Source organism: Theobroma cacao, chromosome 3, assembly GCF_000208745.1.
Source record: "Theobroma cacao cultivar B97-61/B2 chromosome 3, Criollo_cocoa_genome_V2, whole genome shotgun sequence".
Taxonomy (NCBI): domain Eukaryota; kingdom Viridiplantae; phylum Streptophyta; class Magnoliopsida; order Malvales; family Malvaceae; genus Theobroma; species Theobroma cacao.
The window spans coordinates 34,676,597-34,704,154 of NC_030852.1; the positions used below are offsets into that span (position 1 = coordinate 34,676,597).

At 34.5% G+C, this 27,558-nt stretch overlaps 4 protein-coding genes and 1 long non-coding RNA gene across 6 annotated transcripts; 2 read left to right on the forward strand and 3 right to left on the reverse strand.

The window, feature by feature from the left end:
* On the reverse strand, positions 807–5,300 carry LOC18606628 (cation/H(+) antiporter 18). Of its 2 annotated transcripts, XM_018118442.1 has the most exons (4): positions 5,170–5,300; positions 3,429–3,691; positions 2,278–3,279; positions 807–2,166 (listed from the first exon to the last, which is right to left on the reverse strand). In XM_018118442.1, the coding sequence occupies exons 2-4, from the start codon at positions 3,627–3,629 to the stop codon at positions 949–951; spliced, it is 2,421 nt and encodes an 806-aa protein (XP_017973931.1). In that variant the 5' UTR covers positions 3,630–3,691; positions 5,170–5,300; the 3' UTR covers positions 807–948. The 2 variants fall into 2 exon arrangements, with proteins under 2 accessions (XP_017973931.1, XP_017973932.1); XM_018118443.1 differs by lacking the exon at positions 5,170–5,300 and having other exon boundaries at positions 3,429–3,821.
* On the forward strand, positions 14,985–19,324 carry LOC18606629 (uncharacterized protein At5g41620). The gene is made up of 3 exons (XM_018118044.1): positions 14,985–15,580; positions 16,806–16,931; positions 17,544–19,324. Exons 1-3 carry the CDS (start codon positions 15,194–15,196, stop codon positions 19,065–19,067), a joined length of 2,037 nt encoding a protein of 678 aa, XP_017973533.1. The 5' UTR covers positions 14,985–15,193; the 3' UTR covers positions 19,068–19,324.
* Positions 19,486–20,764, forward strand: LOC18606630. Its single transcript, XM_007040347.2, has 3 exons — positions 19,486–19,802; positions 19,999–20,131; positions 20,224–20,764. Exons 1-3 carry the CDS (start codon positions 19,636–19,638, stop codon positions 20,278–20,280), a joined length of 357 nt encoding a protein of 118 aa, XP_007040409.2. The 5' UTR covers positions 19,486–19,635; the 3' UTR covers positions 20,281–20,764.
* LOC18606631 lies at positions 20,261–22,491 on the reverse strand. Its single transcript, XM_018118045.1, has 7 exons — positions 21,986–22,491; positions 21,745–21,911; positions 21,537–21,639; positions 21,174–21,290; positions 20,919–21,089; positions 20,531–20,654; positions 20,261–20,453 (listed from the first exon to the last, which is right to left on the reverse strand). The coding sequence occupies exons 1-7, from the start codon at positions 22,253–22,255 to the stop codon at positions 20,287–20,289; spliced, it is 1,119 nt and encodes a 372-aa protein (XP_017973534.1). The 5' UTR covers positions 22,256–22,491; the 3' UTR covers positions 20,261–20,286.
* LOC18606632 lies at positions 25,215–26,951 on the reverse strand. The gene is made up of 2 exons (XR_001926907.1): positions 25,964–26,951; positions 25,215–25,823 (listed from the first exon to the last, which is right to left on the reverse strand). It is a non-coding gene; the product is annotated as an uncharacterized LOC18606632 (long non-coding RNA).

Sequence of the window (27,558 nt, forward strand, 5' to 3'; positions counted from 1 at the left end):
ATCAACTCTAGGCCTACAAGGGTACAGAAAGAAAAGAAGACCCGGACATGCTAAAAGCACCCAACACACACTGGACGCCAGCTTCTAGATGAGAAGATTGCATTCAGATGCTGTATCCTTTCCCAGAGCCGAAGGCCAAGCACAATTTCCTCCCTCCAAAATCGTATGGAAAAATTGACATGTCAAACTCTCCCGTGAACATGAAACGGTGTCGGTGCATGCATTGTAGACATGTCTCATCATGTGATGCATGTCAAGACATCAATTTAATCTAAAATGGTTCATTTTTCTTTTTCAATTACATCTTTAAGCTTTAGAAATCAATCTTTCTAGAATTCTACCTTCTTCTTTTCTGATGGGATGTAAAATTATGTAAAAGGGAACTGATACTATTCGATAAGATATGTGCGGCCATTGATGAATTGGGCAATGAAAAAAAGTTTCTTTCATTTTGCAAAACAACAAAAATAGCAATCAGTGGACTTATTTTTGAAAACAAATCAATAGACGGTTTAATCAGACAGCAGGACGATGGGGCGTGTGGAGAAACTAAATGGAAAATTATGAAAGGTTGGAATAACTTTCTTATCTACTTTATTTAACGAAAAGTATTGGTTGAAATTAATTAATGCCATCAACCAGACGTTATAATTTTTAAGTTTCAAATTTAAGCATCATGATACATGAATTTCTCTCAATTTTATTTTATTTTTTTATAATATTCTTATATAAAAATATTAATTACGGGTATAATGCTTATTTTGTGTTATTATATCATAGTTATAATGGTCCTTGTTATTAATTAATTAGTACTACAACATAATTGCATTAATCATCATAAGGGTATAATGCTGATTTTTAATAATTAATATATTTAATTTTCAGAATCATGGTTGTAATCTGATCATGATGCTGTACATCCAACTATCCAAGGCAGAGCAAAGTTGATCATGCACTTTCTATATCCGGATCGGGCGTCTCTGCAACCTTCGTAGAAGTTACTGAAGGAGGAGGTGAGTGCTTCGTAAACTGTTGCACCACCAAAACAGATGCTGAAGTTGAGAATTCAGGGGAAGTCAACAGGGTGCCTACTGGCCCTAGTTCAGGGCAGTCGCTCTTGGCATTCAATGTGGCTGCAACCTGACTCTCAGGCATTCGACCGACCAGGAAAAGATTGCATCGGCTGAATTCTCGAATTACTTCGATCGTTTCCGTTGAATTTTGCACTACTCTTTCTTCATAACTTATTGTGCTGTCATTTGAGATTTTCTTCTTAAATTCAATCAGAGCCCGTTCATCAGTTGACCCTTCAGAAGCATTGGAGATTGTGTTTATATCAGTTCGGACGATCTCATCGCCTGAAATCTCAGGGCCTGGTAAGAAGCGAATAACGGTTAGACTGATGCCAGGGTGCTCGGCCATACGTGCACCATAAGTAAGGGCTTCACGATCATCATGTCCCCCAAAGAACAAGACCGTTGTGATGGAAGAAACATTGCTTGCAGATATATGGGTAGTTCCACCAAGACCGCGATCAACTAAGATCCCCACTGAGCATGGTGCTTCCGCGAGAACTTGCTTATTGACCGAATGGAACTCGGTTCGAGTTGTCTCCAATGACCCATCCAACCTCTGGTGCCTATGAAACGGGAGAATTATCATGGCTGCCCTTTTTCTTTCAGCACTAGTGCAGATATCCTCGTGCATGCCAGACATTGCTGAGATTGCCGTCATTGGGCGGACAGACACTCTGCTTAGCTGCCTGAAAGTCTCAAAAGCAACAACAACTTGATCACTATTTGATTGCTTCCCCTTATTCCAGAAAGGTAGCCCATTCTTTCTAGCCTTGTGGACCATAAGTATCGCAGACGGCCTTTCTGAGAGTTCCATGAGGTGCATTGCATAGACACATAGTCCTTCCTTTTTCTCAGTTCCGCGTGAAGCCTCAATGAGATTTATCATAGAGGGGATGTTTCTTGTACTGTGGAAGCAGGCCAATATTCGAAGCTGAGTATTAGTGTCTTTCCTCTCGATTGTCCTGTATTTGTGATCACGTTTACTCATTCTTTTAGCCGGCTTATACACCGCCATCACAAGAGGAGTAGTTATAAAAGTGGTAAAGATTGCCATCAAAACCATGATTGCAAATGTTTGATCATTCAATACCTGCAATATCAATTGGAAACGGTGATTGATCAAGTATAATATATAAACGGAAAGAATGTATAACTGTACAAGGCCTTAAGACCAATCCAACAGCCAAAAAGTAAGTTTTACCTTCCTGTCTTTACCAATGTTTAGAACAATGAGCTCTACCAAGCCTTTAGTATTCATGAGGAAGCCAAGAGCTGCAGCCTCCTGAAAAGGCACCTTGCACATAAGGGAAACGGATACAGTGCCAACTATCTTTCCAAGACATGCTGTAATGATCACAAGAACGAGGAGACCCCAAGACTGAGCCCCTCGAATCGTGGCTACATTTGTCTTCAAGCCACTGGAGACAAAATACAGAGGAAGGAAAAGGCCAGATACAAGATCTTCAACTTTTTCCACAAGGGCACCAGCAAATGGCCCTTCCTTGGGGACAAGAACTCCAATCACAAAGGCACCAAAGAGGGCATGAATTCCAATAGAATCAGTAACAAAACCAGCTGCCAAAACAGCAGCCAAAGTAGCACATATGTACAGCTCTTCCACTGGTTCACCCTCAGGGCAACGCTGTGCCATCCATTTAAATATAGGAGGGACAATGAATATGCAGCAAAGGACAAAACCAGAACCACACAAGAAAACCCATAATGATACTAAGGGAGAATGGCCAGTTCCTGATAGGGCGATGGCAAGAGCTAGCAGAATCCATGCAGCCACATCATTCACAGCTGCCGCTGACATTGCCATTCGGCCAATATCTGTAGTCAAAAGCTTTAGTTCAGCCAAAATACGGGCTAAGACAGGGAAGGCAGTAATGGAAAGAGCAACCCCCATGAAGACAAGAAATGGAGCTTCATCTACACCCTTTGAGATAGTTGCATGGAGGGCAAACGATGTTCCTATTCCTAACGCAAAAGGAACGCTAATCCCTGCAAGGGCTATACATAGAGCTTTCTTTCCAGTGCGGCGGAGTGATTTTGGATCCAACTCTAGGCCAACAAGAAACAGAAAGAAGAGGAGACCAAGATTTGCCAAAGTATCCAACACTGTGAGGCTTCTGGACGGAAAGATTGCATTCAAATACTTTTCGTTTCTACCCAGAGCTGATGGGCCAAGCAATATTCCTCCCTGCAAAGAAAGTGGGAAAAAAAAATTGAATAGTCATTCTCCCCACTACTTAAGCGTCTCTGTCCAAAAGAGACTATATATGGAATCAAAAAATTGCAGCACTGACTGTTCAAGAAATTCAGAGTATGCATACGAAGAGAGGAACTTACAACAATCTCGGCGATGACACGAGGCTGTCGTAAAGGCCTAAGAAGAAAAGCAAGGATGCGTGTGAGGGCAACCACAAGGCATATCTGAAGGATTGCGAGAGGGAGTGCATAATCCAGAGGATTATCACCCTGGAACAACCCGTTAGACGTAGCCTTCATGGGAGAAGGGCAATGACTTGCAGTTGTGGCATTCGTGGCCATATTGCACCAGTACAACCACCACTGCTATCACAAAACGAATTTGCTGATTCTAATTTCAATACCTGCATCCACAGAACGGAAAGCAAGTAAATCACAAAGAAAATAATTACAATCATTAAGCGTTGCAGATGTTTTACAGTAAATAATAGGACCAGCAAGATCAAACTTGGGTTGAGCTTTTCAAGTCTGGTACTGGGAGAGGTGCTTTTTTCTTTTTTGATAAATGGTGGGACATGATACTTTTTCTCCATCCAGAAAAAGTTTGTCTAGTCAATTTTATCTGGCTTGCTTTCCTAATTCTAACTTTCCTCGTCATACTCAAAATCCAATTATGGTATCCCAATTTGCCAGCTTTGTTCCCTTATTTTTGTCTCAGCATCTAATTTTTGGTAATTCCTACTTATGTCGAATATATATTTGTTTACAAAATTAAATTTTGATTGATAATAAGGTCTTCTAATTTTAATTTATGGTTTGTTTCCTAATTCTAATCTAGTACTAGCAGTATAATTCCTAATTCTAGTATTATCCAATTATCAATAAAATCAGAAGTCCAAAATATAATTTATTTGAGCCTTAAGGCTTAAGTATTCCATCTTAAAGGTTTCATATATTTAACAACTAAAATATAATATCAAGAATGCCAGGTGTAATAAAAATTATAAGAAAGTATACAGTAAGACTTGGGAAAAATAAATAAAACGTGAAAAATCCTTTAAAATTCAGCCATGATCAGCTCTCCATGGGACCATAGAGCTTCCCGACATATGGGAACCATATGATAAATAAATTAAATAATGATAAATCATGTAAACCTAACATGACATATAATCTAAAAATAAAAATCTCCGCATTAATTCTCCCTTGCATCCACATATTAAAAAAAGTAAAAAATAATACAAAAAAACAAATCTTATACATGCCAACCTCTTATTTGAATAAATCACAGATATTTCTTACCAACGTATTGATATTACAGTAATCCAATTTATAATAAACCATAAATGGAAGAGATTTACTAAAATCAAGCAAAAAGGGTATAGAATATTAATTAACTCAAGCTTAGTCTTAAGAACTGTTACTAAATATTTTGGGAATTAGGTTAAGGCTTAAAGCAATTTTCCTTATGATATGTATCAAAAAATAAGTTTAAAAAAGAAATTGAAAGAATTATTATTTAGGACATGAGCAGGGGCACAAGTGTCCTTTCCACGTGGTTGAACGTTCTAACTAAACAGACTAGGAGCAGGAGGCTCTGCGCTTTCCGCGTTGCCTCGTCCAAGCAACGGTAGCAGCCTGCATTTGCCATGTGCTCCCAAAGACAGTAATGCCCCCAAACTCGCCTCTAATTTACAATCTCAACCACTAAACGTAATTTAACAACCAAACAAGATCTTAAATTAATACGAATCTCATTTTCTCAAAACTAAGGAAAAGAAAATGAGACGTTCTGTTTTCGTTATGTTTTCTTAATCACCGAACAGACTTGAGAAAATGAGAAGAGCAGGAGAAGGAGAGAGAGAGAGAGAGAAAGAGTCACCTGAATCTGCACCGAATGAATCTGGTGAGTTTAACTAATCACATTCGTTTTCTCTTCATATTTATCAGAGAATCTCTGTTTATAATCAGAAGAAATGAAGAAGAAGAGAATAGCGCATTGGCGTGTGGCAGGCAGGTAGGCGAAAACCTTTCATTTATAGACCCCGCGTAATGATTCAGCTTCCGGTTTTGCCCCAGATGACACCAACTTCCTAGTTCCCACTATGGTTATTGCAATTTCTTTTTTCATGACAAAACTACCCTTACTTAATCATAGCTTAAGATATATTAAAATGTGCTTTCTTTAGTGCCTTTTTGGGTAACGAATTGTAATAAAGAGAGAATTTCCATGCAACTGTAACGAGTTTGTAGTTTTGAAGGAAGTTAATCCTATCACGATTTATGAATCTAGAACGTAAATAGGCAACCTTCATTGAACTCTTTAATGCTACAAGGAGATAAAAAAAAATGATGTTTTAAAAAGTTTTTAAATTATTTAAAAATATTGAAATAATTTTTTATTCTCTTATTGCATTTAATTAAGTTTATATATTTTTATTTTTGATCATATAAATATTTATGACTATCCACGTGACGCTTATGTGATGTTAATATGTAAGATAAAAATACCACGTGACTATGTCATTTTGTCACATTATTATATTACATCATCTATTATAACATGTTAGTATGTCACGTTATTCACTATGATATGTTAACATATCACGTTAGTATTACATAGTATAAAATGATTAGTAACATTAGTTAACCGTTAATTACAAGAATCTATTTGATTTAAAATAAAAATATAAAAATATTATTGAATATAATAGAAGAATATGTAAGTATTTATTTGAATTTTTTTAAATATTATTCACAAAAAAAAAAAGAAAACAAACAAACAAAAAATAGTTGATGGTTCTTGAACATAGATTATAACATAATCTAAACTAAGGGAACATAAATAGTAATTAGAATGTGATAAACATGTTAACTTGTGGGATTGATGTTGTGCCTTGCTAACTTTCCAATTAATTTAAGTTATAAATTATTCTCATTTTTCTATGCTCCATCTTTGAATTTTATTGCTCCTAGGCTCCTAGCTATATCTAGAGTATCATAAATAGTAAGTATCAAATAAGAAATATTTTATTTGTACTCGAGCATTTGACTCATTGATTGGTACATTATTTCCTTATTTAAAAAAGCAAAGTTCGAATCTTCCTTCTTCAATTATATAAAAAAATAAAAAATATTTTATTTATGTTATATGACTTCAAAATGATTGTTTCTCCGCAAGTAAAGCATTTATGTGGAAGGAAGAGAATAAATGTGTCGGATTCCTCTATGTGTATATCACTAGCATTTTCGTGCAAACTATTTCAGATCAGATGCCCTTCTTGTTTATGCGCTTCTCGGCAAGGAAATATACGATACATAAATCACATCATATGTACTCTCATGGATTCCAATTATTCCTTTGGACAAGCTAAGGTTAATTACAAAGACTTATATATTGAAATTATTAATTAACTATGAAAGTGACATACATGTTGAATTATTGCAATTTTTATTAGTGCCAAGCATGAACAATTAACAAATATTAAAAATTAGCTTTACGGCAATTTGTATTGACCTGTTTCAAAAATCATCGCCATGCCAACACGTTATCAGTACGAAATCTAAACTTGATCAGTATCATAAATGGATATTCTTTGAAACTAAACTACTTGTAGATAACTTGTGTCACGCAAGTTATTGTCAAATTGGGAACGATTTCAACTCTAAAAGTTTGAATGGGAACCTCTTGTGGTACTGGTTCTGTACTGCTTGCATCATGTGATGAATCTTTGTGTCATTCACAGGTTTCCGGGCAACATTTGCATGACATGGAAAAGGAGGGAGAATTTTTTTAATAAAATACCAATATTGACTTGGTCCAAAATTGAATCTCCCGCTGACTTTTAAAACAAGTTTAATTAAAAAATGAAATACCACCGTCTTCAATGGGGTGGAAAAGGATATTTCACATTCTTTAGTCGCAAACCTTAAACATATTACGTAATGATTTTTTTTATAATCATTAAAAAGGAGATTTGAATTCTATTTTCTCCCCTAACTTACCCTCATCTGCAACAATTCCTTAATTAATGCATAATATATATTTATATATATATATATATATAAAGAGGTTTGAATTTAAATGGTTGGTTAAATATTTCAGATAAAGTTTTTCATAAAAGTGCTATTTTTTTCTTAAATTCTTTCAATAAAAATAACTTTATATTATTTTTTTTTTAAATGAATTTTATACTATCGATATGTCAAAGAAAATCTCGAATTATAATTGCCTAAGACTCTCATTGGCATTAAAATCAGCTTGATTAAAAAAAGAGAGAGAAGGAAATACATGGTTCAGCTGCACTAAAAAGTATTGGCAACATCATCAGAAGAACAACAGCGTAAACAAAAAAACTCATTGCTAGTCGAAACCAAAAGCTGGCAGCAAAATCAGTTATATCATTGATTTGATAGCCCAAAACTTACGTAGGATCCATGTCAAAGTAATAAAATTTTAATACATAGTTCGTTTTTGTTTGAGAACTTAATGAAAATTACGTTTAGTTTTTATTAACAAACCTTAGATGGATCAGCATTTGATAGAGTCAACCCCCACCCCCCCATACGGATAAGTGATTGGAAAATATTTGGCAAGCTCTGCAATGAAGTCGCTGTACAATTGCAGCCCTGTAAAGGTTACAAAAAAAAAACTATGTATAAGGGTATCTTTGTCCTTTAATAAATTATGTAATTAATTAATAGATTAATATAACATGATCACTGGATCCGAAAGTGAATATTCGAATTACTAATCAAGCACGAATCACCAAGGCCGCCTGAAATTCTGCTATACGATGATTTGTTAAGAGAATAAGTTTTGGTTGACTTGGTATCTTATTTTTCATTTTCGCTTTTTGCTTGACCAAAAAAAGTTAAATTAATTCTTATTGAATACAAGCTAATGTTTAGATTCCTAGTCTGAAGATTCTGTATATGTATAGTTATTTGATGTAGATATAATATTTTAAAAAGCTTCTGAATTATTTAAATAAAATTTTACTATTTTATTATATTTAATAAAATTCATGTATTTTTTATTTTAGATTATATAACTCTTTATTTTTTTTTAAATTTATATAAATTTTTATTATTAATAGCTAACTAACTATGTTAATCTAAATGACACTTTTCGTTTGTCTTATACCACATGAGATTAATTTGATATGTTGACTCGTTATAATGGAGTCAATATCGTATGACATGAAATTACATTTAATAATAAGGACTTGATTGATCAGTAAGTTGTGATTCATCAATAATTAGGTACACAACCATACACAAAAAATTGCATCAAATTAAAATTTTGTTTACAATCTAAATCGGTTTATATCCAATCAATAAGCTGCACGTGGGAATTTTTCAAGAATGGAAGATTTTAAAATGGTAGTTATAGTTTTGAATACATATTATTATCTTCTTTCAAGTTAACAAGTTTCAATGGTTTGGCTAAAAATGAGCTGACATAATTCATTAGTAAATTAGGATCTCATCCAGATTTAGAAATGTTGGTTTACCTAAAGCAGATGATTCAATAAGAATAAACCCCCATATTTAATTTAATTAAGTTGTTGCCGTGTTGTACTATTACTTCTCCACAAGACATTAGAGCACTTAATTAATTAACAATTGATTGAATGGCCCGTGACATAACTCTTTAAATAATGTACATCAAGAAATGCACTAATACTGGGGGTGACAAACTTTGACTGCATACCAGTTAGTATTATTTTGACAATGAATGCAAATTGGCAATTGTAAAATGTGAAAATACAAAAATAAAGAATATAATTTTTTTTTAAAGATGAAGAGCATAAATACTAATAATAGTATATATGATTTAGTGTCACGAAACAATTGAAAAATACATAGACATATCATATGTGGGCCTCAACGATTGCTCGGAAATAAATATGTATATTATGTATGACAAAACTTTTAAGCCGGCCGAGAATAAGTAAGATTTCAATCAAAAAAGCTAAAACAATTCCTTATGTGATACAAATAATTGAGTAGACCATTAATTGTTTTCTGTTAAAAAAAGGAGGCTCGTTGTAACCTTAAAAATTACTAATAATTTATTGAAGTTTCAAGAGTGAGCAACTAATTCGCTTGGAATCTTCAAATTTCAAAGAGAGACGCATGTTGTGACATATGATTTTACTATATAGTATTTATTAAAAGACACAAATATGCAATTGATTTGATTAGAGATTGATTCCAATCAGTAGTATTTATTAAACCTATTCAAATCGATGGCTCTGCCACGACTAGACACATCCTCGTTCATCATAAATGTTATCTTTAAAAAAATATATCCCAACTCTTTATAAGTATTCTTATTCTTATTTTATAGGTAAGCACGATGAATGAATAAATTAAGAGAGTTATATGACTAAAACAGGGATTCCGTTGCTGGGGGAGGCCATACGTAAGCGATTCCCAATCGTATCAACTTCTACTAAGCGTGATTATAGTTAGATTATATTTTTTTAATTAATTTTTAAAAACGATGCTTGTGAATAAGCTTAGCATGAGAGATGATTTCAACACCCTGTTTATTGTAATATTTACTCATTTTTCTAAGTCCTTAATTTTTTTGCTATTAGTTTTTTCTTCTTAATAAGTTATGAACAACAGATTATGGGAGAGATATGCTGAAATAGAATTCCTTCATGTAATTAATTATTAAGGTTTATGCATTGACTTTGAGATAATAATTTTACATCAATTTTGTTTTAATTAAAAAAAATTAAAGAGTTACAATTTAATAATTAGGTGTGAATATTCTATCTTTGTTCCTATATCAATAGGTCAAAATTAAAGTGTCGTGAATCTCAGAAATAAATGTGTTTTTGGCTTATAAATAAGAATCTTTTTTTACTTAATAGTTATGTTTTTTGAATAAAAAATATAAACTCGTGATAAGTGGCATCAAAATCTACTCAATTCATCACTGACATAAAAATATGACGAATCACTTATTAATAAACAATGAGATAAATCTTGAATTTATAAATAAAAATTTTTCTTCACTTAGTAAATCTTTTAGAATATAAATGTGAATTCATAACAAAACATAATTCCTACTTTAAGTTATAGTTCCAGTAAGTCTTGAATGAGCCCCGACCTCTATGAACTATATATCCTCGTTTAACTCTCGTCTTTGAACCCATAACTATCTCGGGGCTAACCAAGCCTCCTCCGTCCCTCGGACCAACAAGCTCTTCAGGGGCGAAGCTAACCAATTTTTATTGGGAGGGCCAAAGGCTAAGAAAAATAAAAGTTAAATTTTTTTAAAATTAATATATTAAACTTAACCATTAATAATCAACAGATTTAAAATAAATAATAATTTTATATAACATGTAAATAAAAAAATAAAAATAAAATTTATAATAACATTATAGGAAAGTTTTGTTCGACGATGATAATATCTTTTTAAATATAAATAATTAAATTATTTGTAAAAAACTTATCATTTATTTTGTTTCGAAATCTTGTCTTTATCGATATAAACGACTAAAAATTAATATAAGTCAACATCTAATATTCTTATTTTATTATATTTAAGTTTATAATACTAAATATTAAACTATAATGTATAAAATATAAATAGTTAAATATGATATACATAATTAATATTTTTTCTTATACTCAAGATAATTTCCTTTTAACTAAATATAAAACGTAAAGCACATTAAAAACATATACTCAAGATAATTTTTTCTTATATAATTAGGATTAATAAAAAAAAAATATATTAGTGAAATTTTAAACAACAACCAATAATGCAACACTTGAACTTATATTTGAGAATTACATATATAATAATTAATTTTTTAATTTTTAAAATCATTAAAAATAAAATCCACATAATAAAAAAAATCATGATAAGTAGGAGATATAACTTATATAATAAAAAAAAAGAATGTGGTTGATGATTCGTAGAAATTTAAAACAAAAAATCTATAGAAACTTAAAACATATGAACAAATAGAATATAATTAAAAAAATAATAATAAATATAAACAATAATAGTAATATAAATAGAAAAAATTAAATAAAAACTTTACCTCTTTATAATTTCATAATACAATAACAGAAAAGAAAAAAAAATGGGTGGAGAAACTTAAAAAATTTAAAAAAATTTAAAAATTTGAGTAAAATTAAATAGAGTTTGTAAGATCATTTTATTATTATTAATTATATTAATTTTTTAAAAAAAATATTATTTTAAAATTTATTAAAATTATATAATATATAAAAAATTTCAAAAATTTTGGGGAGGCCATTACAAAGGGACGCTCCGCCCCTGAAGCTCTTCCAAACAAAATCGTGTGTGAATATAGACAAGGTTGATTGTCTTAGCGAGATAAAAAGATTAGGAGGTTTGATAAATAAAAATTCTATTCCTTTTCTTTTACTTATAAGCAAATATTACAGTAACCAAATTGTAAGTATAACTACCAAAGATTAGCCACGGTTGTTTCAAAACGAGCTGTTCAGCCTGTGAAGGGACATTTTCTCTATTGTAAATTAGATATCAGAAAAATTTTAATTTGTCGTCTCTCAAGTTTCAATAATAACCTTTTTCTTTTTTTTTTTGGATGGTATGATTTAATTTTAAGTCAATCATTGCAACGAAAAGTTGGCAATATGATGTTTCTTTTATATATATATAGGATAAGATTAGTAATGTTTTGTAAAAGAAAATGAGAAATTCAGAAATTTAAGATAATGTTTGATATTTTGCGAAGAATGTAATTGTTAATAATGTGATTGCTGACAAATAATTTTACAGTGTTTGGTATAATATGAAAAGCGATGATTATAGAGAATGTAATTATTGGGAAGATCATATTATAATATTTGATTTGAAAACATTTTACTGGTAATGTAATATAAATTTACAAAATTACTTTTATATAAACAAAAATTGACAATCAATATTTAAAAAAAAAATTGATTGCTTGAAATCATTCTTACAAATAAAAAAAAGAAATATATTTTGGAGGACATAATTTGTTTGGAATTTACCATGTATGGATGATGGTTCACATTGCTAAAATGAGTTCCTATTTCGTTAATTATCTTCTCTCAAAGTTGTTTTTTTTTTAAAAAAAATTAAGTTTTGAATTAAAGAAAACGATAGAGCAATCATTGACTCTGGGTTCATTACATGAAGAGTTTGTTTTCTTATACCTTAATCTATTATAATATTCCAAAATCGTTACCCAAAAGGTAATCAATCAATCTACACACAATAATCAAAATTTTCTTACTGCATTGGGTCATCAATCCAAAAACAAAAATTAGAAACACAAAAAAGAGAAAAAAAAAACACAATAAGCTCATTGATGAAAGATTTACAGTAAAAAAAAAAAAGAGGGTTGAAGAATAGAAAGAAATGGGGAAAATAATCTGTAATGAAGGATTCCCATTAAACATCAATGACAATCCATATTAAAATGAATCAAACAAGCTAGAGTGAGCGGCTAGGGTTCCCACCGTGGCTAAGAGAAGAAGAGAAAATAAAAAAAAGGGTTGGCTATGGCCTTATGGATAGGATGATTTGGGAAAAAAAAAGTGACTTTCCCTTTACAAAGAGAAAGTTACTTTTTCCCTTCGTAGCTGAAGAGAATGACATTCCTTTGGTCTATTGTAATCACATTGCAATGGGATAATTTTACCATATGTTTTAGTCAAATCAAATACTATAAAGTGATTGTACATCCAATTAAAATGTAGGGAATCTACCTCACATACAGTGTACCAAACACCTTCTAAATACGAAGAAAAGTCAAAGAGTCTTATAATGAGAATAATAATATCTTTTTAACTTTTTTTTTTAAATATATCTTTTAACTATAGTGAATGAATTATTGTAACCAAAGCTTGGAGCTTATTTTCAACATGAAACAAATGTAGGTTTGTCGTTTTTCTTAATATACAATCAAAAAAAGTGTGCCAACTCGAAATGCATTGATGGTTGGGTTGGACAAACGATCTAGTTTTGTGGTGCGGAACCTGCCTCCCAAATGAACTAAAGGTTGGTGTAAGAGTGTGCTGCAGTGCTTAAGGATTTGGTTTTGGGTTGGGCTCTATTCTAAAACAAGGCCTACATCTTGGTTTTGAATGAAGTAAAATTATTATATTGTCGTCGTATTCATAAATACATTACCGTGGTGATAATTTAAAAAAGAAGAAGAAGATTTTACACTGTAATTAAAAATTTATTTAATTATTTTTACTCTTAGTTAAAAAATAAATAAATTAATACAAACCGTACAATCCTTGTTCGAATTAATTTCGGAACGTACAAATTAGGTCCAAACCGATATACATACATTAATAATAAGAAGAGTTTTGCCTTTCATTCTTTGGTTTTTTTAAAGGAGTAGATGGTAGAAATTAAGACAACACGTGGAGCCCTCGTGCGTTAGGATCTATGTCTCTTTGCTGTCTTTGCATTTAAGCTTTCAACATGGAATATATTTTGAGTATTTCTTTCTTTGTCTTAGGATCCGAAAAAGGATTTCATGGTCAGTGTCAGAGATCAAGGATCCACAATGCACGTGTCTTCTCGATTAAAATTTAAAAGATTAAAAAAAAAGGATTACAATTTTTTTTTAGGGTGAGAATATTAGAATAAATGTGCTTTTTATTTTCTAATTAAACAAATAAATAAGCTCAAACAAGAGAGCACCAACAGAAATAAAAATAGAATGAAAATTTTCCTTTTCTTTTTTTTTCCCCCGAACCGACACCAGAGAATACAAACCAAACAGAATCCAATGGTCGGGTATGTGCCTTGAGAACAGGTGAAATGGAAGTGAAAGGAACTCCAACACGGCACGGAAAGGACGTGGCAGGTTGCAGAAGCTTTGGCCTGTAAGAGATTCTCTTTTTATTTATTTTATTTTATTTTATTGTTAATTTCATCACCATAAATATAAAACGACATAGAAAAACATATTTTATGCAAAGTAGCACAGAAGAAAAACAATTTGTCACTATTAATTTTTGGCCCAAAAATATTTTTCACATTTAAATCTTATTTTCAATCAATTTTTTTTTTTTATAAAATGTAGGGTATATGTCACTTGGTTTAAGTAATCTGGATTCAGAAACATATTCCTTTTCAGTACGATGAATCTTATTGAGTGCAAAAGAAAACCTTAGCCCCACCTAACGCTCCAACGTTTTTCTTTTTTTTTTTTTTTATTAAAACGCAACTAGATTTCTAGCCGATTGAGAAAACATTAAAATAGGTTTATCATTATTATGATTATTTAATATAAATATAGTTAAATCAACTAGCTGTAAATGCAAATATGATAAGTCACTGGCAATGGCAAAAATCTTGTGACAAGCTGCATTTTCTTGGTTTATAGAAGTCACTGTGGCTATCCCCTTCCACCTTAGTAATCATATAGATGTTATTTAATTTTATTTTTTCAAAAAAAAGACCGTGATTAATGGGTGAATGGATTGACTTTTTTTTTGACCGAAAACACGTGTGGAATTTACCCATTCAGTAATTACTACAGTAATTTAAAGTCTTTTGTAGCTGCCCAGCTTCATGCAATTACAATTTGGCGGGTGACCCAACTAAATGCTTGACAGGTAATCCAACCAATTCCCTCCCCTATAAATCATTTTGTCCATGGGGGATCAATCCCAGTACTACTCTCTAAGCAAGAAGGAGAACCCAACAAAAGAACAAAGGAGTAAATAGAATAAAAAAAGCCACAATAAAGAACAAAATTTCGCTCTGGACTCGGCAGGATAGACCACAGGAGGCAAAAAAAAGGGTGAAAATAGATGAAAAAGAAAAGAATACAGTAGTTTTATAAAACCCTTTTGAATGCTAGGGAGAAAGAAAGGGAAAGAGAGAGAGAGAGATGAAAAGGGCAGAAAAAAGTGGAGAAGGGGTAGCAGAAAAGGAGGAAAATTTGTGTGAAAAGTTGAGTAGGAGGGTATTATTGGTAGGGAATAGGAAAGGAGGGGGCCCCTGTACTCCACTCCCTTCGTGGAAACTTTACCACCCTCAGGCTCGCCTTCATCATAACAACATCCCACCTCCTCCTGCTGCTGTTTCTGCAAGAAAGTTAGCTGCTTCCCTCTGGGAGTTTCATCAATACCTTCCTCATCATCCTAAAATGCATAGAGGTGTTAACAACACTAATGGCCGTTACCACCAACGCCACCACGCCAATCTTTTCAAGGACAAAGGAATTGACTTTTCTCATTTCTTGGCTGATCCTTGCCCCAGCTCTGATCCTGACCAGGTTTTTCCTTTTTTGTTGCATACCTTACTTCTGTTTGTCTACAAGTAGTGTATGTGTATTTTTGTATTTGTATGTTATTTTTCTTCTAAAGGTTTCTCCTTTGGGGTATTTTGATCTATTAGTTGGTGGGATGGATGGTGATTGATTTGGAATTTTGGGTGTGGCAGAATGATGATACTTGTTTGTCCTAGGCTACATGGTTTGTTCTTATGTTTTTGTTATTTGGGCTGAGAGATATGCAGATAGATTGGTGATGTTTACAGTTTATGTTGATAGGACTACTCTTTTTGTCTTCATGTTATCCGTCTTGGTTGTTTGGTTATGCCCTGCCTAACTTTCATGTTTTTTGGTTTATAGAGTTTGTTAGGTTAGATTATTTGTCTTGAATGTACTATTGTTTCATATTTTATTCATGTCTCATGGAAAATTTGCTCTCTGTCAACCGTTTTTGACCAGTTCAAAACCTAATGGAGCCTTTTCTTGTCAAGAATTGTATAATCATATGAGCAAGCATGAAAAACGGAGAGGGTTTTTCTGGACGAGAAAGGATTTCCTCGATTATGAATTTGTTTTTTCCTTATGGAGAGTTACTCTAAGTTAACTCTGTTTTTGGTTTTGTGGCTCTCATTGATCTAGCTAACAATTTAGTTCCTAATAATATCTAAGAAGCATCGTCCCTGTGCCTGCAATCTTTATCTGTTGTAATTACCAACGCCATTGATTGTTTGGTCTGCTAACTGATTATTATTTTAACAAAAAAAAAAAAACATAAAGCATTCAATTCAGGATTAATACTATAAAATCTGGTGGTGTTTGGTTAAGCAGTTATTTGTTAGTTGGTTGGTTCTCCATAACTCTGTTATGGGGAACCAGAGGGCACTGGTTGCTTTAATCTTTCAATATAATATTGTAATTAGCCTTAATTTTTGAATTTTCAGAAGAGTGTTGAGTATTTCTTGAATTTTTACTGTTGACCGTTAACTTATCATTTGTCTATGATGGATTGATGGTCAAGTGTAGTGTAACTTTGTTAGACATTGCTTTACAGTGAGGACTGAGAACCATTTAATTGATACTTGTTATAAAAAGATGACCCAACAAAGTTTTTGTTGATTTCAACCTTTTTTGGTGGCTTGAACTCAATGTCTTCAGCCACTTCTAGAGTTATCCAAGGGGGAAGCAATACCTTCTGTTACTAACTTTTCTGTTTTATTTCTTATATCAGCCAGAGAGTGCAAGCAGTTTGAGGAGGCATATTGCTCAAACACTGATGAAACATCATCGATCGATTGAAAAAAATAATCATGCCTTACAGCCTGTATCTCCTGCAAGTTATGGCAGTTCAATGGAGGTAAATTTTCTTTTATTCCTACTGAAAAAGGTGCTACATGTAGAATAAATACTGAATAGGGAAGGTGATGTTCTTTCTGTAATTGATGCTTTCACTGAAGCTACTTGAATAAGAGTAAAGAAAGAATAATTGTTGTGAGTCCTGTATATGCAGAAAAACTTGAGCCTTGCCACCAGGTTAGTTCACATTGGCTATAGTCTGACTACTGTCTCTTTAGTCTCTGCCTCAAATCTAACTCTGTAGTATTCAGTAAGGTTCTAAGTTGATAGATAGCATATTGGGCGTTCATAACATCTTAGTTACTTGTTTACATATATCTGATTTTTTATAACAGTAAAAGAAATATATAGCCTGTTTGTAGCTTTGAATGCTACATAAATGGCATTTTCAGAATTCACTTACTGGGGTGTTATTTACGATGAGAACAATCATGAACAAATTTGGACGATTATCAATTTCCACACTGATGTTTATGGTGTTATGTCTGTTCATATCAATTTTCTGCTAGAATTCCTTGGAAATTATTGCTGTGTGGTTTGCTCAGTAGGTCTTTCCCACGAAGTTCTACATCCCATCCCATAGAGTTTTTACATGCCCTACCTCCCTTTTCAGGTGGCCCCTTATAATCCTGCAGTCACGCCTAGCAGTTCCTTAGATTTTAGGGGAAGGGTTGGTGAGTCACATTATAATCTCAAAACATCTACAGAACTGCTAAAAGTACTAAATCGTATTTGGAGCCTGGAAGAGCAACATGCGTCTAATATCTCATTGATAAAAGCATTGAAGATGGAACTAGATCATTCCCGTGTTAGGATCAAGGAGTTGTTTCGAGATCAGCAAGCAGATAGACACGAAATTGATGATTTGATGAAGCAGATTGCTGAAGACAAACTAGTTAGGAAGAGTAAGGAACAAGACCGGATTCATGCTGCTGTACAGTCTGTGAGGGATGAACTAGAAGATGAGAGAAAGTTAAGAAAACGATCAGAGAGTCTACACAGGAAGTTAGCTCGGGAAGTGTCTGAGGCAAAAGCTTCTCTTTCTAATGCCTTGAAAGAACTTGAAAGAGAAAGGAAATCAAGGAAGCTCTTGGAAGATCTTTGTGATGAGTTTGCGAGGGGAATAAAAAGCTATGAACAGGAGGTGCATACTCTAAGACAGAAATCTGATGAGGATTGGGCAGGAGTGGCTGACCATGATCGTTTGATTCTTCATATATCTGAATCATGGCTTGATGAGCGGATGCAGATGAAGCTGGAAGAAGCTCAGTCTGGTTTTGCTGAACAGAATTCATTAGTAGACAAATTAGGCTTTGAAATAGAGACCTTCCTTCAAGCTAAACGGGTTGGTACTTCAGTTTCTAAGCGTACTGATTATTTGTCACGAAAGGATCGCAGGAAATCACTTGAATCTGTCCCTTTAAATGAGGCTGTGAGTGCACCCAAAGATGTTTGTGGTGAGGAAGATTCTGCTGGCAGTGATTCGAATTGTTTTGAGCTGAATAAACCAAGCAGTGTTGACTTGAAATCAAATGAAGACGAAGCTGTAAATGGTGATGTCGAGGAAATAATGAAATCAAATCATGCAGAGAAAAAACCTTCATCCCACGAGAAGAGTAAAAGTCGGCATCCATCCAGCTTACAAGTTAAGTTTGAAGAAAAGATGGCAAGAGCCATCTGTAACGGAAATAAAAAGTCCCAGTTGGCAGATTCAGAACAGGAAAATACTGGTGTAGGGAACACCACTGAAATAACGGTGTCACAAAACTTTGAAAATGATGAAGCTACCCATTATGGCAGCGATGGAAGAAAGAATAAGCTTGATGAGATCCATGGACTGAGCTCCAATTATGTACTGGATAACTTGATACGAAATCATATAGCATTGTCAGAAGGTGGGAATATAAATCCTGAAAACGACTGTGGGGAGGCTTCCTCTAGTTTCCCTGCACGAAGGAACCAGCCTAGCCCAGTGCGACAATGGATGACGAAATTCACATCCCCCGACGTAGATGTATCCGAGCCTTCCACCAAGCTACCTCCAGGAATAAAGGAAAACACATTGAAGGCCAAGCTTCTTGAAGCAAGATCGAAAGGGCAACGCTCTCGTTTAAAAATATTCAAGGGGAAGTCATAGCTCACGGGCTTTTCCCTGAACAATCCGCTGAAAAGCTCACAGGATTAACTGGTTCTGCGTCCTGTTGCAGTCCGGCATTATGTTATGTGAATACTGCCATACTGGCCACGATACACGTTAATCTGAATGTTGCTATGTCATAATTCTGGATTTTTTTTTTTTAATGTTTGTATATTAGTGTAATATCACAACGTAGATACGAATCAGATGAATCTTGGGTCCATTACAATTTTGAGTGACTAAGCCTTTCTAGTTTCTATATCTCCCAAGCGAGCATTCAAGATATATCACCTGCCCTCTAACGTTGAAAGTTTTCAGTGTGTTATAAAACAGACCGTAAATCCTGAGAGAGGTGTAGGAAATTTTACGTATACTGGATACTTGAAGCCATCGGATCCGATTATATGCCAAACGATCACCCCTTTTTCTTTTGTGGGGTTTGGGCCTAATAAAGTCTTTGAAACCCAAAATGGAATAGACAGACAAGAGGCCATTCGATGTTATAGGTTGGCCTGAATAGCAACGACGTCGTGTTTGAAAGCGAGAGGAAGTGACAGGAAGAAGGGAGATGGCGGCGGCGGCGTCGTTCAGGTGGATACTCCAACTCCACAAGGACGTTCCGAAGGCGGCTAAGTTCTACTCACAAGGGCTCGACTTCTCTGTAAATATCTGCACTCTTCGGTGGGCAGAGCTCCAATCCGGTCCTCTCAAGCTTGCCCTTATGCAATCTCCCAGGTGCTGCTTTTACATTTCTTTTCGTTCTGACATGGAAGGTTTGATAAATTTCTTGATGATTTTAGGCTTAGTGAAAAATAACCAAAATAAATAAGATTGTTGATAGTCCCAGATTTACGTTGCTTTATTGAACATTCAATTGTCCAAGAAAGAAAGAGAGGGAAACTGGATAATTCTAACCCAGTTTTTTTGACAGTGATAATGTGAAGCAGAATGGATACTCTTCACTTCTATCATTCACAGTGAACGACATTAACGGTACAGTAACGAAATTAATGGCATTAGGAGCTGAACTAGATGGTTCCATCAAATATGAAATCCATGGAAAGGTATTGCCTCCATTTTTTCACCCCTCACTTATTCTTATGCTTAGCTTGATGATGAACTGAAGTTGCAACTCAAATTTGTTCATTGTTATCAGGTTGCTGCCATGCGATGCATTGATGGTCACATGATTGGCCTCTATGAACCTGCATAAAATGCTCTAGAGACGAGTCCCTTCGGCGCAGTTGACCAACTCAGGGTTTAAGTCTTTCGAATACATAGAAAAGACATGAGAAACTTTTCCTTTCTTTGGATTCCCTTCAACTATTGTAAGTGATTTTTCATCCAAATCAATGACAGCTGTGCATAGTGTGTAAAGAGTTGGACCTGAAAATAATGCCAATAGCTTGAGTTAGTAACCATTGAAGAGAAGCAGCTCTACATTTCCATCTTTCAATTTATACCTGTCATGTAGATGGGGTACTTTGTGTCTTCTGTATCTCCTAGAATAGACAGAAAATTGGTCTTTGATCCTTGTGGTAGAAGAGCAGCTCTTCTTTGCCTGCTCATTGAGTTTTCATCGTGTACCTTTATTGCAAAACATTGTTTTCAGTTTCAATGTAGTTGAATTAAGTTATAAAACTGATTTAGAGTTCTGTGCTAAATAATAAGATGTGATAATGTATCTGAGTTTGTCATATAGAAACTTTTGAACTGCTATTACTTGAAATCAGTTGGTTAAAAAAGCATTTTGAGATTCAGCACAGCAGCCACAGATGGATCTAGCTATAAAGGGTAAAACCAGCTCTTGCCCTGATGAAGGTTCCTTCTCTTATGTGATATGTTGTTTACCTGCTGAACCTGAAGATGGAGATACATATTTGCATGGAAAAATGGTGTTGCTCCAACCTCATGAACTGAAACTCGAGATCTTGATGCGGTTTCAACATTCAAGATCATACGCGTCTGTATATCAATTAAATTGTAACTGTGTCCCACAGAAACCTCTGATGAACGTATTTTCTGAGGTTAAACCATGTCAGTACCAATGATCAAGCTCGTCTTAAATTTCATAAGATATGAGAACAGAAAATTACAGGGTCTTACTGCTAATGCATCTGCAATGCTTGTTGCTTCGAGAAGGTCTCTAGACACAAAGTTCCTTCCAATGCCAGCTGGTACAATCTCATCTTCGGTTGGGGGTACAGAATTCAGTGTGAATGCCTTAAGGTATGTATGAAGGAAATATTAGCTTTCATTTGAAATAATACTCCTTCAGAAGACATCTAGTAAAATTGAAGCAACAATCATGCTATTCTTTTTTTTTTCCTTTCTTTTATTATCTTAATGTTATTGATACGGCCAAAGACTTACATCTGGTTAGGTTCATATTGGGGACTTGTGTTTTATCTCACTCCTTTTAGCATAAGATGGTCCAGTACAGATTATGATGCACAAAAGAAATTTTACCATTCCATGACTGTTAAATCCAAAAGCACAGCTTGGAAGCTCTCCTGCATATGTGTAAGCTATGAAAGATAATCCATTTGACAGTTTTCGCTTGATCAAATAGCTGCAAATCCAGCATAGACATGATTACATTTTACGAGTATCTATTTATCATACATATTGCACTGTCTAGAATCAGAGCAGGATGCAGGAAACTAAAAGAGCATACGTGTGGCCAACTAGAGCGACATTTGCATCCTCGTTATGAGCTGCAAGGGCCATCAAATCGCTAACAACGAGAATATCAGAACAGTCATCTGTAGTATCACCATTTGAATTCATTGCTGTATTTGAAATTAATGGAAGTATCTCTTTCCTGAAGTTGATAAGTATTATCTGCACGGGAAGAACTAGAATGTGACTGATTCAATAGAGATATATGATGGAAATTAACAGTTTGTGAGCACTACATCAAGAACAGGCACACCACTTCCTTCTGCAGTCCCTAAAAGTTCAGCCCAATATCTTGGGAATTTCTTCTGGTTAGTTTCTGAGAGTGCTTCGATCAGTGGTTGTGCCTGTGTTGTTCGAGCAAAAGGAAGGAGCTGGTTTTGAAGAATGAGGTCTCCAGCCAACCTGCTTCTTATCTGACTACAGAACCTTTGACCTATGAGAAAACCCAACCGGTAGTCATCTTCACAGGGCCCAACTTCAAGCATCTCCAACACTTTCCCTTCCATGCTTGAGTTCCCAAACCCTGTGGCTGAAGTAATTTACAACAAAGTTGTCTCTTATCCTTTTCCGCTGAGCAGACTACGGTAATGCTCCAATGTTCCGTTTACACTTTCCAATGATATAAACCTTGAAAATGACATTATTGGACTTCTCCTTTTTTGGGCTGGCCTCGTTGGTGGGCATATGCTAGTTGGATTTGAATGATGTTTCAAGATTTAATCTGGTTGCTGTATGGTTCAGATGGCTTTGATTGATTGGAAGGAGTGCATACACATCATAAAAGAATGGCGTGCCGTGAGATGGGAATTGAAGTGGTGTAGGGAGGGGCTGGCTCTGCGGGCAAGGCAAATATTATTCCGCATGACCATGGCAGTTGCAATTTGCAAATATCAAGTTTCTGGACCACTGCACCAGTTATTACGTACACGTAGTACATGAAATTAAATGGTTCAAATTGAACCTCAGTCCCCTTTTTAATTCTTTTCTCCATCATTCCCGTTTGAATGTCATGTCTTATGTGCACCTAGGTACACGCCTCTCCAACACAGCAATCCACTCGGAAATGTCGTGCCCCTTTTCTCAAGTAGAACAAAAAAAAGAAAAAAGAAGTCCCATGTCAAAATATGAGTTATCTACATATTTGATTATGGGTAGGGTAAATATCAACTGGAAAAAGCTCTCTTAAGAAACAAATGCCAATAATACTTCGAAAAAAAAAAACAGAGCTTCTTCCAGGTTTTCCATGCCTTGGGAGAGGTTTGTTCAATCAAGAGAATGTGATAAATATGATTCAGTCAACTCATTTCCCCTCTTCTGGCCATGCCATTGTACCTCAAAGAAAACGTTAAAAAAGAAAGATTGTCTCTAGATCATGGTTTTCTCATCGAAGCTGCACAGTTAGAGAAGCAAGATAATCTTTCCAGATCTTAGTTAAAACTTTTGCATGTTAATATAATCAAAATGGTACTAGGAAAATATTGAAGGTGGGTCAGAACAGATGAACGATATAAGACAAAGCATCGGATATCCTATGTTTTTTTTCTATATAAAGTGAAAATTTTAAGAGCAACTTGATGTCTTCCAATAATCTTATTGACCCTAAAGTTATCAAAAGAAAACAATGAAAACTTTTGAAAGTTCTTATATATCTGCTCATGTTCATAAAGGGAGGCTTTATTAGCAAGTAGTAATAAGATGGTAAAAGTTTTTGAAGCTCTAATATGTACAGCTTGACTATAATGAGAAAAGAAAAACCCTGGAGTACTGCAAAAGTTCTGGTTTTGGTTCAAGTACAAGGTTTGGAAGTATATATACGGAAATTTAGGTTGCTGGTATATATGAACTGATACAGAGAACTCGACTATGCAAAATATGGTTCTACATGGCATAGATTAAAGGGTTGCATCTCTCATAGATGCTAAACTGACCTGATAATTTGAGGATATACTCCAGCAATACTTGTCATCAAAGGTCCATTCTAGCTTGAAGACATTAATTGAATTGCCCTCAAATGATGTGGCTAATGGGTAACTCATGATATAACGACAGCAGCAAGAAAATTAAAGAGAAACTTTACATGGTAAAGTTTCAGATGATGATCATCTTTCTGATTTCATGTACCTAACAATTAGAAGAAGGGTATTTGATCTCTTAGGTTATCCTTTCTTCTTTTTCATTTCCTAAGTCCTAAAGTCCATAGATAAATGAAGTGATTGTCACATCATGCCTGTAAGCCAGCATGAAGATACTATATATATTCACTTCCATTTTCTCGGCTTCATTAGTGAGTAGTTCATATCATCCCAATTCCCAAAGGAAAGAAAGTCAAAAATTTTTGCAACATATCCCTGAAAAAGATGATGATGGACGAGAATTTGATTAAGAAATTAAACCAGTTCATCTACAATGAAACCTTTTTCCAAATGGGTTGGAACATCCAGGCCCCAGAGAATAAAGGAAAGATCAAACTTTACAATGCTTTGATCTTACTTACTAAAATACAAAACAACTCCTTATCATCAAATCCCAACTTTGAGCATCGAAAATTTTTTTTCAGTATCATCAATCTCGGGGGACCACTAGGGGACCGGCACGTGGAAATTTCTCATGCCCACCAGATTGTAATTATGGGACAATAATGACAAAAAACTAAGGCACTTGTGTTTGTTAAAGATGGTGCAATGATCAATCATGGCATGAGAAACAGCCGTTGGTTTCTACAAAAGCAGACAGGGACTCAGTAAAAAGCTCGTATCCATATTTGGCATGGTGCTGATAAGGCTTAGGGAGGTAAAAGAGAGAGGAAGAAGAAGAGTAATGGTATATAAAATGAATGAGCTAAAGATACATCAAACATCTTTGGTGGGGGTGGGGGAATTGTTTCTCGTCTTCAGAGATTCGTTTGGGGAAAGGAGAGAGATATATGGGCAGAGTAAGGCACTTGGCATTCACTGGTCCTTGGGAGGGAAGCACTAGAGGGAAAAAGAACCCAATAACAAAGAAGAAACCCCACTTCCACCTATACATATACACACACCATTCTCTCTTCTTTTTCGTCTTAAAATAGGGTTTCATGGAAGGTCAGCTTATATATATATGTATATCTGCTTCGACCTATTAGCTTCGGGAATGACCTTGCTGGTGGCCATTTCTTTCCTTTTCCAAAAGTTCCCATTTTCTAAATGAGAGAATATCGAAGAGTACACATTACACATGTCCGAAGCCAATTAGATTTTGATCCTAATTTGAATATCTCTTATTCGAAATAAAGTGATACTATTGTGATAATACTAAATATAAACATGTTTCTCAGGTTGGCCATCCAAAGCTTTCTGGCATACTAAACCAAATTCAACGCTCTCTTTCCCTCTCTACATTCAACTCACTGCCATTGTTCTGCATAGATGACATGCGTATGCCATTATCCTTCCAATCCATCCATCAACTAGTACACACAAGCTAATTAAAGCCTAAGTATCCTTTTATCAAAGGTTTTTTATATGGACATACAAGCAACCATGAATGGTTGACATGATGAAAATTGCTCAATACTGCCAGATGTTAATTGGAAACTGCCTGTTGCAACTTCCCATACGTAACAGCAGAAGGTTCTGGTAGATGTATGCTAATTCATTTATTACTTTTTCAAAGCCCTATTTATTGCAATTAAATAATTAATTGATTTTTGCTTATCAATGTTTATACAGGAAAGGAACTAGAAAGTGGGCATACAGAAAAAGTGCTGCGTTTTACCTTTGCATCCAAACTTGAAAAGAGTAAAATCACCCAAAGACACAGGATTAGAACAAAGATTAGTGCTTCACATTCCTGCAAATCTTGGTCCAAAGACTTTTTTAAACAACCGGAAGGGGATGTTTTGGTAATTCCAATGTTGGCAGACATGTCTAGGAACTTGTTGCAGTAAGATAGCAAGACCCAAGAAGGTTTTGTCGTAGAGCGTGAGCTTTGCGAGCTTCTCCTCCCATGCGTTGCCTTTTTAGGGAGCTTTTAACAAGAAACTGCAACTCCAGCTTGACAGAAACCCTAAAACTTCTGGTCTCCAAGGTTTTCGAGCTGTTCATACAAGATGCAAAATCAGTAATTAGGCCCAGCCATTACAATTTGGAGAACTAGCGATGCCTTTTTGCTCAAAATTAAGTTTTAGTTGTAAGCTACCCCTCATTAAGGGATTTTCTTAGGTAAAAAAGAAATACCCGAAACCTTAGCCCTAGTCAGGAAACTGGTGGCGTATTTCTTTAGATTCGTTGAAGCCGAACAAAGATAACCCACCGCCATTAAGAAGTTGAGATAATCTAGACATATGTCCACGAAAAAGAATAAACGAATAAGTTAAAGATCATCATTCCAACATTACCTCAGCACTAAAGTACTACTTAGAATTGTGATATATAAATATATATATAAAAGCATGGCTGTCATAAAAAGATATGAAAAACCTTGAGTAAAGTACATGAAATTGTGATATGAACAAGACAAAAGAAGATCTAAGAAACTAAAAAGAGTTACAAGTGGATAAAATAACAGCAGAGGGAGCTCCCTTCAGTCCAAGCACAGGAAGTTTAGGATTCAATTTGTCTCCCGCATCATTCACTCATTTACTGGGTATCTTTGCTGATCCTTTTAACTCAGTATTTGGATGAATGAGTCGGCAGCTAATTAAATCCCATCGCCACCCATGAGTGGACTGAAGAAAGCTCTCTTACCTGTTAGATCATCAACAAAATAAACAAAAATAAAAAGCAGAAATTAGAAAAACACATAGTAACACTTAAATTGCAAGGTTTTTGGTACAGAGATCTGTGGTTCCACTTTCACATTAACTTATAATTGAATAAAAATGACCCATGTCCCATGTAACCCTAAAGAACCCCAACAAAAAAAAGAAGCTAGCCCCTCAATCAGAAGCAATTGGACAGAGAAATTTCTCCACTGTAACAGGTCGAAATGGATCATGGGCAAAAAGTGAATGGAAGTGGAAACTGCTCTAACAAAAGAGAGAGAGAAATAAAGAGTGAGGAGGGGTGAAGACAGCGACTGTTCAAAAGGGAAGATCTCACAAAGGAGAGTCAAACAGAAGACTATGGACACTTCCGAGAAGAGAAGAGAAGAGAAAGATCATTGCTTAGTTTTCTATTATCACTGGCTAGCAAACTCAGCCAAAGCATCTTATGGATCTGTGAGTGGAAGGACAAGGGCTTATAGCTTTATATAAGCTAAAGAGGAAAGGGCATACTTCAACAAGAAGTATAATTTCTTTTAAATAATAATATAAACTAATTAAAAGGAGAGACGTATTCATATTCTTTTCTTTTTTCCTTTTCTTGTTTATATTTTTTTCCCCTCGTAGAACCCTCTCCCAGGCTCCCCACCAATCCCTTGCATTATGATTTACGAAGGCCCATCACTTCCCTGCTTTGCAATATGCCCTAGATTTTTTTATTAGCGTACCAGTATTCTATTTTAATGCACAACCTAGAATTGCTGTATTCTTACAGCCCTTGTTCATGTACACATACTTTTGTGTCATTTTATACAGATTTTTACATGTATAATCAATTCCAGATTTATGCATGGGAGTTGAAAAAAACAGAAAAATTTGCTTCTCTCCCAGTATATACTACTACTATACTATCCTGTTGAATTTATGTGGAGCAGGCCAGTGGGGTGGAAATAGAAAAACAGGCCAGCCCTTTGAAAGTTGAAGCCACAGTTTTTGCTTGTACAAGAAAGATTCATCTTTCCACTTCTCTGATTAAATCTGAAAGGGAGGAATTTTGAGATGACATAG